Below are 16,687 nucleotides of genomic sequence, written 5' to 3'. Positions count from 1 at the left end.
TTGAACTTTGAGAATACATGGCTGAAGCAAGTATCAAATTGTTCTTCATTTCAACTGCCAGAGTAGTTATTCAATCCCTTTAATCTGCTCCTCCATTCAATTAGCTCATGTCTGATTTGCTTTTTTTTAATTCATTCATCTGATGGGTGTGTTTGTTGCCTGTCCCTAATCACCTTGGAGAAGGTGAACTGCTTCCTGAACCACCGTCATCTTGGAGTGTGCAGACACCCACAATGCTGTTGAGTACAGCCTTAATTTAGGAAGACAAGATATTTAGCTGTCTTTGCTCCGTACCCTTTTTCTTGATCACACAAACTCAATATCACAGTTTTGAAAGCTTCAGTTGTATCATAATATGGATTGTGATGGAGTGGGTTTCCAGGTTCCTACAACCCTTTGTCTAACAAAAAAAAGTACTTTCTGATTCTGCTCCAGAATGGCCTAATTCGTTCCATGTTCTTGATCACCCCATCAATAGAAATAGCTCACTACATCAAACCATCAAATCTTTTTTACATTTGAAACATCGTGATCAGGTCATCCCTCAGCCCTTTTGTACTAATTTCTTTCCTATAATGTTTGGATTACATAAATAAGGATAGTCATTTTAATTCTGAGGAATTGTGGGAGTTTATGCTCATGGAATAGTAAAAGCAAACAGCTGATGAGTGAGTAGCACTCAGTGCAAAATAGAATATGGGTAATAGAGATTTGAATGACCTGAATTTCAATAAGTGGAGAATGGAAACCCTGCCATGCAAGCATGAATAGACTTCAGTGTTACTGTACTGGCTCTGTGCAATATGTTTTAAACTTGCAGTGATGTTATCAAAGTTGAAAGGTGAGGGCCCATGGTGTTCGAGGTGAGCTACTGGCATGGATTGAGGATTGGCTGTCTGACAGAAGGCAGAGAGTACGGATAAAAGGATCTTCTTCGGAATTGCAGCTGGTGACAAGTGGTGTCCCACAGGGTTCAGTGTTGGGGCCCCAGCTGTTCACTTTATATATAAATGACCTGGATGAAGAGATGGGGGCATTCAGGCAAAGTTTACCAATGATACAAAATTAGGTGGACAGGCAGGTAGTTCTGAGGAGGTGGGGAGGCTACAGAAAGATTTAGACAGTTTAGGAGAATGGTACAAGAAATGGCTGATGAAATTCAATGTGAGGTCTTGCACTTTGGAAAAAAGAACACAGGCATGGACTATTTTATAAACGGTGAGAAAATATATAAAGCCAAAGTACAAAGGGATCTGGGAGTGCTAATCCAGGATTCTCTAAAGGTTGACTTGCAGGTTGAGTCCGTGGTTAAGAAAGCAAATGTAATGTCATTTATTTCAAGAGGGTTGCAATATAAAAGCAGTGATGTCTGGTTAGGCCCCATTTAGAATACTGTGTCTAGTTTTGGACCCCATACCTCAGGAAGGACATACTGGCATTGGAGCGTGTCCAGCGGAGATTCACACGGATGATCCCTGGAATGGTAGGCCTAACATACAATGAACAGCTGAGGATCCTGGGATTGTATTCGTTAGAGTTCAGAAGGTTGATGGAAGATCTTATAGAAACTGACAAGATAATGCATGGCTTAGAAAGGGTGGACGCTGGGAAATTGTTTCCATCAGGCAGGGATACTAGGATTCATGGGCACAGACTTAGAATTAGAGGGGGTCAATTTAAAGTGGAAATGAGACATTTCTTCAGTCAGAGAGTGGTGGGCCTGTGGAATTCACTGCCACAGAGTGCAGTGGAGGTTGGGACGTGAAATGTCTTCAAGGCAGAGGTTGATAAATTCTTAATCTTGCAAGGAATTAAGGGATACGGGGAGAGTGTGGGTAAGTGGCGTTGAAATGCCCATCAGCCATGATTGAATGGCGGAATGGACTCAATGGGCCGAATGGCCTTACTTCCACTCCTATTTCTTATGGTCTTATGGTTTTATGGTCTGTGACTACTAGAGAGAGCCACTAAAAGGCAGGCAGTCACAATTCTTGTCTTGCTCTCCCTAACCTAATGGTGCTGAAACCAAGTGTCATTTGCTTCCTACCTCTGGTTGAGACCAACTGATAGCACAGATCAAAAATCAGTACTGCAATCGTCCTGGCTTGTGTGACTTAACAACTCATAAGTGAATTGTTGATCTCTAGTCCAGCACAGTGTGTGTGGCATGATGCCTATGATACAGAACATGGAATGATTGATCTTCTCATTCTAATGATAAGGATCTTCTTGTTCCAGATTTGACTGTGTACTGAAGATGGAGAGCACATTTGAAGTTATCCTAAATACTCAGTTGAAACAGGTAAATATATAGAGAGTTTACCATTGCAACATAACAGCAGACCGAAATCAACAGACAACAGCAGGCTCACGTGTTACCATGTATTTTTAAAAGGCTGTTTTTTTGCAATTATGGGTTTTTTAAGAATATCATTTTGGGACTATAGTTTTAAATTGAAGGTAAATGAAAGAGGTTATATAACCTATTCTGCAACCTGCTGCTCACTTTGTTTCGGTTGTTTTACTGAGAAGAGGGGAACCTAAAATTTTATGATCATGACTGGACTTTGAATATCTCACTGTACCAGAAAGGTGTCATAGGTATACTAAATCTTCATTTAGATTTGAAAATTGCAACTTTAAGGGGAGTCACATTTTCCCAGGGAACGTGGAAAAACCTGCAAGGTTTACAATCTAGAATCTTGGTCTGTCATTATCTCTGATATTTATTTTTAACTTCCTCCCCTTTCCTCGGCTGAAGAAACAAACACTTGCTGCTGTACCTTTCCATTGGTGCTGGCTTCGCTCAGTGTTGTCTCCAGGTTCATACTCCTCCAATGCTGCAATTCTGTTCCTGTGTGGATGATGGTTTGTACGTTGAGACTGGTGGAATACTGTCAAAATGCTTATTCATACTTGTGCATGTTTTCTGATAGACAAGCAATTAGATAGTCAGTGAAACATGGACTGCAAAACACTATTCCATGGCACGAAGCTCATTGCCAATTTCAGTTTAGATATGTTGTTACGAGCCTTGGGATTAAAGTACGTTCCGCCCTTGGTATCAAGCTTTCACTACAAAACTTTCAATGTTGCAGTAAAACACATTCCAACATGAGCACAGGGACCAGAAATAGCTTTTAATCTATCTGAACTGACCTTTTATGATATCAGTGCTTTTCTGCATGTTGCTTATTTATTTCAGTTGTTTGCTTGTATATTTCCATTTATTTAGTTTGAATTTTCAGCTGTATGCTGGCATTAAAAACATCTTTCCTAACATAGGTTGTTTTAATTTCTGGATATTAGCACACACTTCTCTCATCTCAGTACAGAACAAAATGGGAAATACCTGATTTTGAACTATACCTCAATAGCAATGTCATTGATATTTTATTAAGGTATTGGCATATTTCTGCTCTCGTCTCGAATCCAGATCTCGAAGTTATTAATTCATTACATAATAAGTGCAAGAAAGTACCAGATACATTTAAATAAATACATAGTGAAAGGTCAGAGAAAAGTGCAGGCAGTATAAAATAACCCAACTAAATGCATTGGCACTGTTGATACAGCAAGGGTAATGTTTCGGCCCAATATGTAGGCCTGGTTAGTATTGTTAGTCAATTTAATCATAATCCATGCTGATCTAGACTTCAGCTAGCAGTCATACATACTTTATTTTTTATCAAGATTAAAAGCTAAAATTCCAACTAGCCTTTTTGCTGTCAAGTACAAATAAGTTGATTGCTCACTCGATACTGAGTTAATTATCAATGATCCAAAATTCTAATTTCTCTTAGTGTTATGATTGGACCTAATGTTATTCCTGATCAAGTCATCCTAAATTAAAATATGGTTAGATAGATTCTATTTTCTATGTTTTGGTTTTAACAATGTGGTCTGTCATTGAAGCTTAAACACAATGTTGCAGATTTGTTTTCAACAATAAATCAGAAGTTTCTTATGTAGAAGAAATTAAGATGAAATAGAATCAATCAAAATATTTACCTATAATGCACATTTAAAGATTTTGAAGCCCGGAATAAAAATATAATTCCCTTAATTCCGAAAGTGTCACTTTACAATACTGAATAGAGAGTATTCTATCACTATACTCTATCTATAAAGGGTTGGTCACCTCGGTTGGCTGGATGATTTGTTTGTGATGTAGAGTGAAGCCAACAGTGTGGGTTGAATTCCTGCACTATAAAGTACTTTCCTTCTCAACCTTTACTTTGCCTGAGGAGTGGTGACCCTCAAGTTAAACCACCATCAGTTGTGTCTCTGTATATAAAGAGTAGGAAGCGCTATGATCTGGTCAGCCCCATTGTCTGCGACCTTACCTCGTGGAACTTAATTTCGATATGATTTTGGGGTCTTTAGGAGCTGATAGCCTATTCTTGGAGACTCCATATAAACTTTCTCAGCTTCAAGTAAGCCATTTAAGTTTTTAACTTAACACTTCTGGTTGAAACTTTACTAAACTCCTTACACTGAGATAACATATTTCTTAACAATTCTAACTCCTTTTCTGAGCAGTATCTCCTTTACACGTGCAGCTTCAGCTAAGACCTCCACAGAACTGCTCAGACCAAAATTAAATAAAATGCTTTCTTTCCAGACATTGGATTTATCCCCCAGTCAAAAGAGAAAGGATCAATCCCTTCTCACTGCAGACTAATGCACAACTGTTTACTTTGAGAAAAATTTTGCAGCAAACGATCTACAAGCCCACTACTATCCAGGAAGTCTTTCAAAGTCTGACAAAGTGTTTTAAAATAAATCACCAGCTTTACACACATACTTACTAGATATTCATGAAATCCCTTTTGACACACAAAAAATCCATTTGCCCCAAGTTAAAACTCCGTAATCCAAACACACAATTAAATTATGATAAATTATACGTAAATCACACACTTTATGCTAAATTAGTTAAACATTGCAGTTATCAACTGAACCATCAGGAGGTGCTCTACATTAAGGAGTCTTAATGATGTGTCAGTTGACATGTAGAAGTATCTACTTTGTATAATGAACATAGAATGGTTACAGTGCATAAAAAGATATAAGGCTCTTTTTGTTTTGCAAGACTCCGTTTTTTGTACCCCTACCACATTTTCCTTGTATGTGTGTTTTTTTCTCAGAAAACTATACAATTCCAATTATGCCTTGGGGCATCACACAGAGCTTAATATATCCTGTCTACATGCTGTGTAAAGCATTTCCATCTCATCTTGCTTTTTTTTTGTCGACCATCCTTATGGTTTTCCACCTTTCGGACTCCAGGAACAGTTTCTCTTAATCTTCTCTCTGTTGATCCTTCATAATTTTGAATACCTCCATCAAATCTCCATACAACCTTCACCTCTCTAATGGGAACAGCCCCAGCTTTTACAATCTACCATGTTACTGAAGTTTCTGGAACCATCTTGCAAATTCTTTCTGCATCCTGTCTTGTACCTTCATATCTTTGCTAAAGTGTGGTGCCCAGAATTGAAGGAAAGACTCAATTTGAAATTGAGTCTGTGTTTTGTAAAGATTCATTTTAATTTCCTTTGTTTTGTACTCTGCACCAATATTTATAAAGCCTAGAATACCAGCTGCATTATTAATCATTTTGTGCCCTTTCACCCTCAGTGATTTTTGCACATATTACTGCAGGACCTTATGCTTCTCCATTCTCTTTAGTTTTGTGTCCTTTAATTTACATTGTCTTTCCTCATTATTGTTACCAAAATGCATTGCTTCACCATTCTCGGTATTAAATTTTATCAGCCCTGTGTCTACCCTTTCTATCTTGAAGTCATTGGCATAGATTGCAAATAGATGAATCCCAAGTATTATCCTTGTGGCACTCCATTACATACTGCCCATCCCCAAACTATTGGAAAGACCTTATTTGATCAATCATTCACATGTTTGTCATGCAAATAATTATTTAATGCTGCAGAACTATTGAAAAGTTGTTCCATTCTGTTTGCAGTATAGTTGTGCCACTCAAGAACTAGAGTTTGATAGACTGTATGTGACGGTAGTCATCAACTTTTGTACCTTTGACAGTTTGCTCAACATTTATCAATGGTTTACAGATCCTTGCTGTGGTTGACTAATTTCTGCTTCAATCAGGCTTCTCTGGCTTTCTCCTCTTCCCAAGATCAGATCATGTGTAGAAACCAGAAACAGAATACCACAATGCTGTTAATTAAGCAAGGGTGCACTTGCAAACTGATTGCAGATTTGTTCATCTGTTACTGACATTTGTATGGGTAAGGGAGGGAATATGCCTCTAATTGTGTGCGGAAACTCACAGCCAGGCGAAGTTAAACCACTTTTATCAGAAGTAATTCTGAATGATAGGGACTCAGTGTATAAGATTTAGTATTTCCTTTTCAGGTGGAGGACATGCACCTGTAGGTAGGCATATGCTGCCATCTTTTGAGAGAATGGCTACCTTATACCTTGAGAGAATTCATAGCTGTGACTCAAGAATTTCATTTCTTTTTAATGTCTATGTAAAGGTAGGTTGCAGGCAATGTAGAAGTCCTGGGCAGAACCAGGATTTCTGGATAAGCAGTGAGCGCAGCAGGAAATAGAGATTTTGAGGGTAAAGTGGGACAAGAGGAGAATGACATATGAGTTTATACCCATTCCAGGCCTGGAAATGGGTAATAGAAAAGCATAAGTTTCCCAGTTGGAATCCGAACGAAGCAGTGTAATTTAGAAAGGCAGACAAATTGAAACCAAAAAGACTGGCAGACCATGTCTGGAGGCATGTTTACACTTTGACTGACTTGCCTTTAGGAATAGACAAAGGCTAATTAACCCCATGAACTGTTATGTATTCACAGATGATAATTGATAGGAAGGCCACATTATTTCCCCCCAGCATTTGTGTATTTCACTGATTCTGCTGTGAGCAACAACCAGTTAGAAAGGGCAATTTATTTTGGTATTGTCTCTTCAGTTGGCTCAGTTTCTTCTGGGCAAGAATGAACAAATAATACAAAAATAAATGAAAACAGTTGAAAAGCTGGGATCTGACTCTAACTTGTACTTAATAAAGTGGGAATGCTGGAGAAACTCAGTAGATCTGGCAGCACTTGTGGAGAGAGAGAGAGAGAGAGAGAGAGACCAAGTTAACATTTTGAGTCCAGTATGACACTTTTTCAGAACTTAAGAGTCATACTGGACTTGAAATGTTAAGTTATGCATAGAACTGCGTATAATGTAAGAAATTAAAATTATCACCAGAATCATCTGTAATCTCTATATGTTTTAATTATCTTGAGACTATGATTGGAATGAATTTTTTAAAACTACATTTTCTGCATAAGTTTCCAGTGGTATTTTCAATGCAGACACTGGGTACAAACCTGCATCAATATGGTCAGGTGCCCATACCAGTCTTTTTCTAAAAGTTGCTTTAGTCCATGAAGGTTTCAATTACTAAAACCTGGAAGTTAAATAATGGTAGTTCCATTTTCATTGAGATCGTATCAACTTTCAGAAACTCAATACTAGTTGTGAATCTGCAGCATTTTGGACAAGAGTCTGAAAATTAAGCAATATTTGGAAGAGATAATGGCCTTGGTCACTGTCTTTGTTTTAATATTCCTTTCTCTTCCTCATTGCCTCATATACATATCTCTTATTGCACCCTTTTATTTTCTTGCTTTCCATTGTATGTAGAATCCCCCACAATGAACATCTTGGGGTTATCATTGACAAGAAGCTGAACTAGACCAGTTTTACAAATGCTATGGCTACAACAAGAGATCAGGCAAGGAATTCTAATACGAGTAACTGTTCTATTTTCCCAGTGCCTGTGCACCAACTACAAGGATCAAGTCAGGAGTGTGATGGAATGCTCTGTATTTGCCTGAATCAGTGCAGCTCCAACAACACTCAAAATGCTTGACACCATCTAAGGCAAAACATCCCATTCACCACCTTCAACATTAACTCTCTTCACCATCAACAGTGACAGGAGTGCGCACCATCATAAGTTACAGGGTTGTAATTCTGAGACTCCTTTGAAAGCACCTGTGAAATCGATGACCTCTACAACCTAGAAAATCAAAGGCAGAAAATGCATTGAAATACCATCACTTGCAAGTTCGCTTCCAAGCCTTGCACTCTCCTGACTTGGAACTATATTGCCATTTCTTTAATGTGGCTGGACTAAAATCCTGTAGCTCCCTTGCAGCACTCTGAGTGTTCCTACATCCCAAGGTCTGCATTGGCTAATAAGACAGCTCACTACTGCGAGATTCTCAAGGGAAATTAGGGATGGGCAATTAATGTTAGTCCAGTGACACCTGTGTCTTGTGGAAAGAAAATTAAGGCCGTATCTTCTTAATTTGACTTACTCTGCAGCACCTAAGTACTGTCAGCTGTATGGTGTGACCACATAAAGCATAGTCAGTATTTTGTCAGTCATCTGAAAACTATAGTTATGTTGCAAGATTGTACATGATTAACGAGCAGGACAGAGAAGTTGTTGTGTCAACAATTGGTCAAGTTTCTATCATGTGGGTATTTTACGAAATGCGTGGTTTGCACAAGAAACTAATTAAGTTTAAAAAAAGCTTATAAACTTACTGAAAATCTTATTGGATTTTTTTCCTTTTTTACATGGAATGTGTCTGACCATAAAGGTTGTCTACCATTTTTGTTGTCTCTGAGACTGAGGTAGCCAATTGTATATTATAGAGATGTACAGCATGGAAACAGACCCTTCGGTCCAACCCGTCCATGCCGACCAGATATCCCAACCTAATCTAGTCCCACCTGGCCCATATCCCTCCAAACCCTTCCTATTCACATACCCACCCAAATGCCTCTTAAATGTTGCAATTGTACCAACCTCCACCACATCCTCTGGCAGCTCATTCCATACACATACCATCCTCTGCATGAAAAAGTTGCCCCTTAGGTCTCTTTTATAGCTTACCCCTCTCAACCTATTCTTGAAAGAAATGAAAGTAAATGCAACCACTGCATCATCAAGTCTTGTTGTTCCAAAGATTCTCAATCATGTAGAGTAAGTACTCTGTTTCTGCTGCTCAATAATGGAAGACATGATGGGGGGAGGAGACAGAAGATAATAACCTGTTCGACTCACTGTTTTGAAAGATGAAGTTATGTTAAAGTATTCATGGATAATTCAACTAGGTTGTAATCAACAAAAGATCCAGTGCATTATTACTTACAAAATGTGCCATTATGTGGCACCTTTAATGTGAGTGCTACCCTTTGGTAATTAACAGAGCCTAAATTGGAGATAAATGGATGCAAAGACAAAAAGCTATATGTGCTGTTCATTGTGCCTACTGCTCAGCCACAAGCTTCCTATTCACTCTGTTTTCCTTCTAGTTCTGGCTACCCATCTGACTATCTATCCCAAAACATAGAATTAATATGGAGAGTTATATCGCAGAGACGTGTGAACTTCTGCTTGAATATAGTTTGGGTTAAAGAACCTCCTGTTGCTTTTAAAATATGGGAGCATTGAAAATCTGACCATTAATTTTAAGTAGGATCTAAGAGGAAAACGTTAACGCGTGTTTCCCCTTTTCCACTTGGCTTCTGCTGTGTTTGGGGAGGTGATCACTGACTGTTATTGTACTTAGGCTATTAATCCAGGAACTTGGCTATTGTTCTGGGGATTTGGGTTTGAGTCCCACCGCAGCAGATGGTGGAATTTGATTTCAATAAAAAGTATCTGAATTAAGCATTGTTGATTGTTGAAAAAACTCATCTGGTTCACTAATATCCTTCAGGGAAGGAAATCTGCTGTCGTCACCTGGTCTGGTCTACATGTGATTCCATGACCACAGCAATGCGGTTCCCCTCTGAAATGGCCTAGAAAGCCACTCAGTTGTATCAATTGCTATGAAGTCTCAACAAAGAAATTAAACAGGATGCACTATGCAGCATCGACTTAGGCATCATAAAGAAAATGGCAGAAACAGCCCTGTGGACTCTGCAAAGTCTGCAAATTGCTGTATTTCTTGGAATTTAGAAACTATTGACCATATTTGAATGTATCTTATATACATAACTAATAAACATACCTATGCCAAATGGCTGGTTAAAAAGACTGAGGCATCCCACCCTGTTACACCACAACCTTTGCAGACAGCCTCAAACACAAACAACGTGTATCACATTCATGGATTGTAACTTTGTTTTAAACTCAATCGCTGAGGCAGTTCACATCATTTGTGTTAAACTAACTTAAACTTACATCAGGTTTGGAGCACATAGGATATTGGACGGCACAGTGGCTCAGTGATTAGCACTGCTGCTTCACAGTGCCAGGGACCCAGGTTTGATTCCCCTCTGGGGCAACCGTCTATGTAGAATTTGCACATTCTCCCCGTTTCTGCATGGGTTTCCTCTGGGTGCTCTGGTTTCCTCCCAAAGATATATAGGTTAGACCTTGGGATATGCAGAGTTATGGGGATAGGTTGGGTCTGGGGGAGGTGCTCTTCAGAAGGTTGGTGTGGACTCGATGGGCTAAGTGGCTGGCTTTCACGTTGTAGGGTTTTTATGATACCTTTAGATCTCTTAGATTCTTAATTTCTAACGTGGCCTCATACTTCTTGCCAAAATCTAACGTTTCACATTTATCTATGCTCTGATTCATTTGTGAATTGCACATTCATGTTGCAAGTTTACCAGTCTTTGTTTTTACAGTTTTCACTATATTCCCTTCAATTTTGCATCAGCTGCAAAGTTTGGAATTGTACTGCCAAATCCAGAATCCAAGTCATGAATGCATATTGTTAAGACCTCTTCCAACACTGATTTTTCTTTGGAGACTATTCCCATCTTTTGCCGATCTGATTGCATTTATTCAGTTCATCTCTCATTCTGCTGCCTGTAGGAACAAATAACATCACCTGTGATTGGATCTACTGCTCCAACAACAACCAGTGCTTTTATAGCAACAGGTAATTTCCTATTAATCTTAAAATTGCCCATGGATCTCTCTGAACTCTTGTCATCTTCACATGCGTGCTGCACTTCAGTAACACAGGAACGGGAATATACCATTTAGCCCTTGAACCTGTTCTGCCATTCACAGGACACAGCTGCTATGCAACCTAACTCGCGTGGCTCAGTAGTGAGCACTACTGTCTCACAGCACCAGCGACCCGGATTTGATTCCAACCTTGGGTGACTGTCTGTGTGGAATTTGCACATTCTCCCCTTATCTGTGTGGGTTTCCTCCCATAATCAAAAGATGAGCAGGTCAGGTGGATTGGCCACGCTAAATTGCCCTTGGTGTGAGGTGCATTAGTCAGGGGCAAATGTAGAGGAATGGGTCTGGGTAGGTTATCTTTGGAGGGTCGGTGTGGACTTGTTGGACCGAATGGCCTGTTTCCATACTGTAGGGAATTTAATCTAATCTAACTCCATATACTTACCATTACCCCATATTCTCTTAACTTTTTAGAATAACAAAAAAGCCTTTAATTCTAAATTTAAAATTTAGGAAACTGATCGTGAAAGACTGAGTAATGCTATATCTGTGTCAATAGCAAAGTAATGCTGTTTAGTATATTCAATTCTAGTGATATTCGGGCGGCACGGTGGCACAGTGGTTAGCACTGCTGCCTCGCAGCGCCAGAGACCCGGGTTCAATTCCCGACTCAGGCGACTGACTGTGTGGAGTTTGCACGTTCTCCCTGTGTCTGCGTGGGTTTCCTCCGGGGGCTCCGGTTTCCTCCCACAGTCCAAAGATGTGCAGGTCAGGTGAATTGGCCATGCTAAATTGCCCGTAGTGTTAGGTAAAGGGGTAAATGTAGCGGTATGGGTGGGTTACGCTTCGGCGGGTCGGTGTGGACTTGTTGGGCCGAAGGGCCTGTTTCCTCACTGTAAGTAATCTAATCTAATCTAATCACTGTAAATTTTTGCTATAAATTCTGTGTTACGATCGAGCCCTCCACTATCACCTGATGAAGGAGCGTCGCTCCGAAAGCTAGTGTGCTTCCAATTAACCTGGTGTTGTGTGATTTTTAACTTAAATCTATCAAGGTTTGTTTGTAATTATATGTTTCTATCTACACTGCTTACAATGTCACCCTAACTTTGTCTTGTTGGCAAATTTATATAGGTGATGGGATATAATGCCACATAAATTACTTGTGAATACTTGAGGTCATAAATGTTCTGGACGGATACTGAGAGACAACACCCGTAAATTAGAGTAAAATACCTGCCTATTATCCTCACTTTTAGTGTCCTGACATTTCCTAAGCAGGTCAGTAATTGTCTTCAATTCCACAGGCTTCAACTTTAACCATCAGTCCCCACTGAACAACTTTATCAAGTTGTTTCAGGAAATCCAGACAAATAATATCTATCTAATATTCCTGCCCACTACTACAAAAAATTCAATTAGGCTTGTCATGAGCTTTCTCTACAAATCCATGCTAGTTTTCTCTGATTCTGAACTGAAAATCTTCAAGGTCTAGCACCCAACACTTCGAAATTTCACTGCAATTATTCTTAATGATGAGGTAGAGAAGAAAAGAAAAGGAAGCACTCTGGATCACATTACTGTTGAGCCGAGATTGGAGAAGTGCATTTCTTTCTCTAACCTGAGACTAGCTCTCATTAGTCATAATATAGCTTTAAATGGTTTACCCAATTACTGTTCAGGCCAATTATATACCTTATCTATTTTGTTTAAAATAAAATGATACAATTCGGTATCTTTATTAAACAAATCCTATTTACTAAAGATGTTGATCTTGTTAATATACAATTTGAAATATGAAAGTATAAATATCTATTCTTCTAAATATCCTAAAACGTGCATATGCACATCAGATAATTAAAACAAGGGAACTGGTTTCTCTGCAGAGATTCTCTGCAAAAGATAAAGCACTTTTGACCGATAATTGTTAGTTCAAGGAGTCAAAAATGATAGGGTATAGAATGTCACAGATATCTTGAAAATAGTGAGAAGTGTTTTGTTGCACCATCCAGCACTGTTTTGAGTTACAATGAGGATAAAAAGAAATTCCTTAAATTAGTTAATCTTCTGTACGGATTGGGTCTCAACCATGGCTTCAAGGCTTCTGGAAGGTCTTCCGGTCCTCAAGGAGTCCCGCTGTGGAAACAGTAACAAAAACATTGATACTCTAGGAGATCCCAGCTCCTCCAGTGGTCCCCAGCAGTATAGATCCAGTCTTCAGTTATTTCAGTTCACTCCACGTGATGTCAATAAATGGTCATGTCACTGGATACTGCAAAGGCAATGGAGCCTGACAATGTTCCGGCAATAGTGCTGATGACTTGTGCGCCAGAACTTTCCATTCCTGATCCAAGCTCTTCCCATACAGTTGCAATACTGGCAGTATCCAAGTATATCCTGTACATAAAAAGAAGGACAAGTCCAGACAATTATTGTCCCATCAGTCTCCCCTCGATCATCAGTAGTGTGATGGAAGGTATCATCAACAGTGCTATCAAGCAGCATCTGTTCAGCAATAACTTGTTCAGTGACACCCAGTTTGAGTTCTGTCAAGGCCACCCAGCTCCTGACTTCATTACAGCCTTGGTTCAAATTTGGATAAAAGGGCTGAATTCCAGAGGGAAGGTGAGAATGACTGCGCTTGACATCAAGGCTGCATTTGACTGAATGTGGCATCAAGGGGCCCTAGCAAAACTAGAATCAATGGGTAGCGGGGGCAAACTCTCCTCTAGTTGGAATCATACCTGGCACAAGGAGGATGATTATGGTTGATGAAGGTCAGTCATCTCAGCTCCAGGACATCTCTGTAGGAGTTCCTTAGGGTAGTCTCCTTGGCCCAACCATCTTCAGCTGACGTATCAATGACCTTTTCTCCATCATAAGGTCAGAAGCAGGGGTTTGCTGATGATTACACAATGTTCATGACTCCTCAGATACTGAAGCTGTCTGTGTTCAAATGCAATAAGATCTGAACAATATCCAGGTTTGGACTGACAAGTGGCAAATAATATTCTTGACACACAAATGCCAAGCAATGACCATCACCAATAAGAGGCAATCTAAACACCACCCCCTTCCATTCAATAGTGTTACCATTACTAAATGTGCCATTATTAACACCCTGGGGGTTACCATTGTCTAGAAACTCAACTGCACTCACCATATAAACAGATTGGCTACAAGAACAGGTCAGGGACTAGGAATACTGCAGTATGTAATTCACATCTGACTCCCCAAAGCTGTCCACCATTTACAAGGCACAAGTCAGGAGTGTGATGGAATGCTCACCACTGCCTGAATGGGTACAGCTCCATCACTACTCAAGAAGTTTGAGACTACCCAGGACAAGGCAGCCCTCTTGATTAGCATCACATCCACAGACATTCACTCGCTCCACCAGTGACATTCAGTAGCTAGAGTTTGTACTATCTACAAGATGCATTGCAAAAATTCACTAAAGATCCTCAGGCAGCATCTTCCAAACCCATGACCACTTTCATCTAGAAAGACAAGGATAGCAGATACGTGGAAACACTACCATCTGCAAGTTCCCCTCCAAGCCCCTCACCATCCTGACTTGGAAATATATTGCCATTTCTTCACGATCACTTCAAAATTCTGGAATTCTCTCCCTGATTTTGGGAGTTAACCCACAATAGGAGGACTGCACCACCTTCACCACCACTTTCTCAAGGATAACTACGGATGGCAATAAGTGGGCTAGCCAGTGACTCCCACATCCCACGAATGAATAAAAAACATGTTGTTTCTGATATGGAAAGGTTGAGCAAAGACTACATTCAGGTTCCAGGGATGTCCAGCTTGGGTGATACCATGTTCCCCCTTATAGTGAAACTAAGCAACATTGGCAACCCTGCAGCCTTTACCAAATGTGATTAAAATAATTGCGTTATTTGACAGTCTGTACATAGGATAGGGCTATATCAGAAAATATAGGCCTCTGCCTTCCGCCCAGCTTCTGATTCTCTCGAGCCACAAAATCAGGCTTATTCGAAATGGCTTTCTATTAAGATGACAGGCCCAGACACCTAATGTGGAATCTCGTGCTTTAATAAACACCAACCCCATGTGCACTCCATTCCCTTGACTAAGAATGGTCATGGTTATTCACTGAACATCCACTATAAAGTGATGCAATCAATATATATATATAAAACACATAGATTGCGTCACTTTATATTGGATACACACACAGTGTTATAGATTACAACCAGGTGAGGAGAGGATAATAAGCTCTTTTCAATTTCCTCAGTTGGCTGCCACAAAGATTTATGTTCTTTCTAACAATAAAGCTATGCATGTTTCTAATAAACAAAAAGTTGTTGTTTGTTATATGTTGTCCGTTGTAAGAGGCCAATTTCAAGTTTTCCTTGAGTGAAAGAGCAATTTTAGTATCTGTCATTCTAAGAAAAGTAATAAAGATGCAGTGTACCTGTGCATAAGTACAAAATTAAATAGAGGTGGTGTTGGATACAAAAGAAAGATGAAATGTTTTACAGTTTAAAGTCCTTAACATGTCCTTGTCTCAAGTTTTTATCTATAACCATAGCTCTTTAATTTATATCTTGTATCTTCAGGAGTAATGAATTGTAGCTGCCTTTAAATTCTTGGTGTTTAAATGTTTCTGGGTAAATTATGTGGTCACTTTGTGCTTTGATCTTTGAGAGGCAGAGAGAGACAGTTAGTGAGTTTTCTCTAGTTTTGCAGTCACAAATCCATAATTTCTGCTCTGCCAAAAGCAATTTCTTGAAACACAGCTGTTTTGTGTATTTCAATGTTTGGGCTCATTGTTTTCAAATTTGAGAATTGCAGATGATGGCTTTCATTTCTAAAGCATGAAACTTAAAGATTATCAGGAAAGAATTCTTTGTATCTGACTAGATTCAGCAGTTTGTGTCTTTTCGTAAAAAATATTAATGACAATTCAATTAATTTTATTTATTTTCCATTGGTTTCTTGAACCTTGGCTAACCTTTTATGGTCACTGGGTTGATGTGGTCATTTTAATTTTGTGTATTCTCCTTTTTAAACCAAATTTGATCCATGAATGTCACAGATTTTAAAAATATATGGTGGAATTCAAAATTCAGTATTCCATATTGGAGTGTGTAGGAGTGTACACAAACTTTTGAATACGAACCACTATAACATTCTGCCCCACGTCCACCCGGAAAGTTATTTTAGAAAATACTTTTGGCTGACATGAAAATATAAATTTAAGTTCCTTTCCACTCTTCCCCTATACCTAATTTATGCTGAAATAAAAATTTAGTAGTGAAATATTCCTTCTCAGCGCTTTCTGTTTTTATTTAGATTTCCAGCATCTGCAGTGTTATGCTTTTACCAGAAGCTATGTAATTTGCTGTCTTGGTCACATGATAACATGATAATGATAGCAAAGGTGTACTAGCCAGGACCTCATATAAAGTCACAGTGATCTATAGCACAGAAAAAGGCCCTTCATCCCATTGTCTCCAGATTGGTCAAAAACAACCACTTCACTAGTCTAATCCCATTTTCCTGTACTTGGTCCATAGCTTTGTGTGTCAGGCAGCATCCAAAGAGCAGGAGCATTGACACACTCCTGCTTCTCGGATGCTACCTGACCTGTGTTTTACCAGCACCACACTTGACTTTGATACTCCAGCATCTGCAGTCCTCACTTTCTCC

General features: G+C 39.3%; 1 protein-coding gene across 1 annotated transcript in view; it reads left to right on the top strand.

Annotated features, from left to right (window-relative positions):
* The window catches only part of LOC122557851 (cytosolic 5'-nucleotidase 1A), a 63,404-nt gene that overhangs the window by 18,020 nt on the left and 28,697 nt on the right, over positions 1 to 16,687 (top strand). Inside the window, exon 2 of the mRNA XM_087996595.1 lies at positions 2,239 to 2,302. Within this exon, the coding sequence (XP_087852721.1) occupies positions 2,258 to 2,302 (45 nt within the window). The 5' untranslated portion in view covers positions 2,239 to 2,257. The remainder of the gene's footprint in view (positions 1 to 2,238; positions 2,303 to 16,687) is intronic.

The sequence above is a fragment of the Chiloscyllium plagiosum genome, unplaced genomic scaffold (assembly GCF_037043375.1).
Source record: "Chiloscyllium plagiosum isolate Xiang-an unplaced genomic scaffold, Cpla_swu_hap1 HiC_scaffold_18, whole genome shotgun sequence".
Taxonomy (NCBI): Eukaryota; Metazoa; Chordata; class Chondrichthyes; order Orectolobiformes; family Hemiscylliidae; genus Chiloscyllium; species Chiloscyllium plagiosum.
This window is presented reverse-complemented; position numbering and strand designations above follow the sequence as displayed.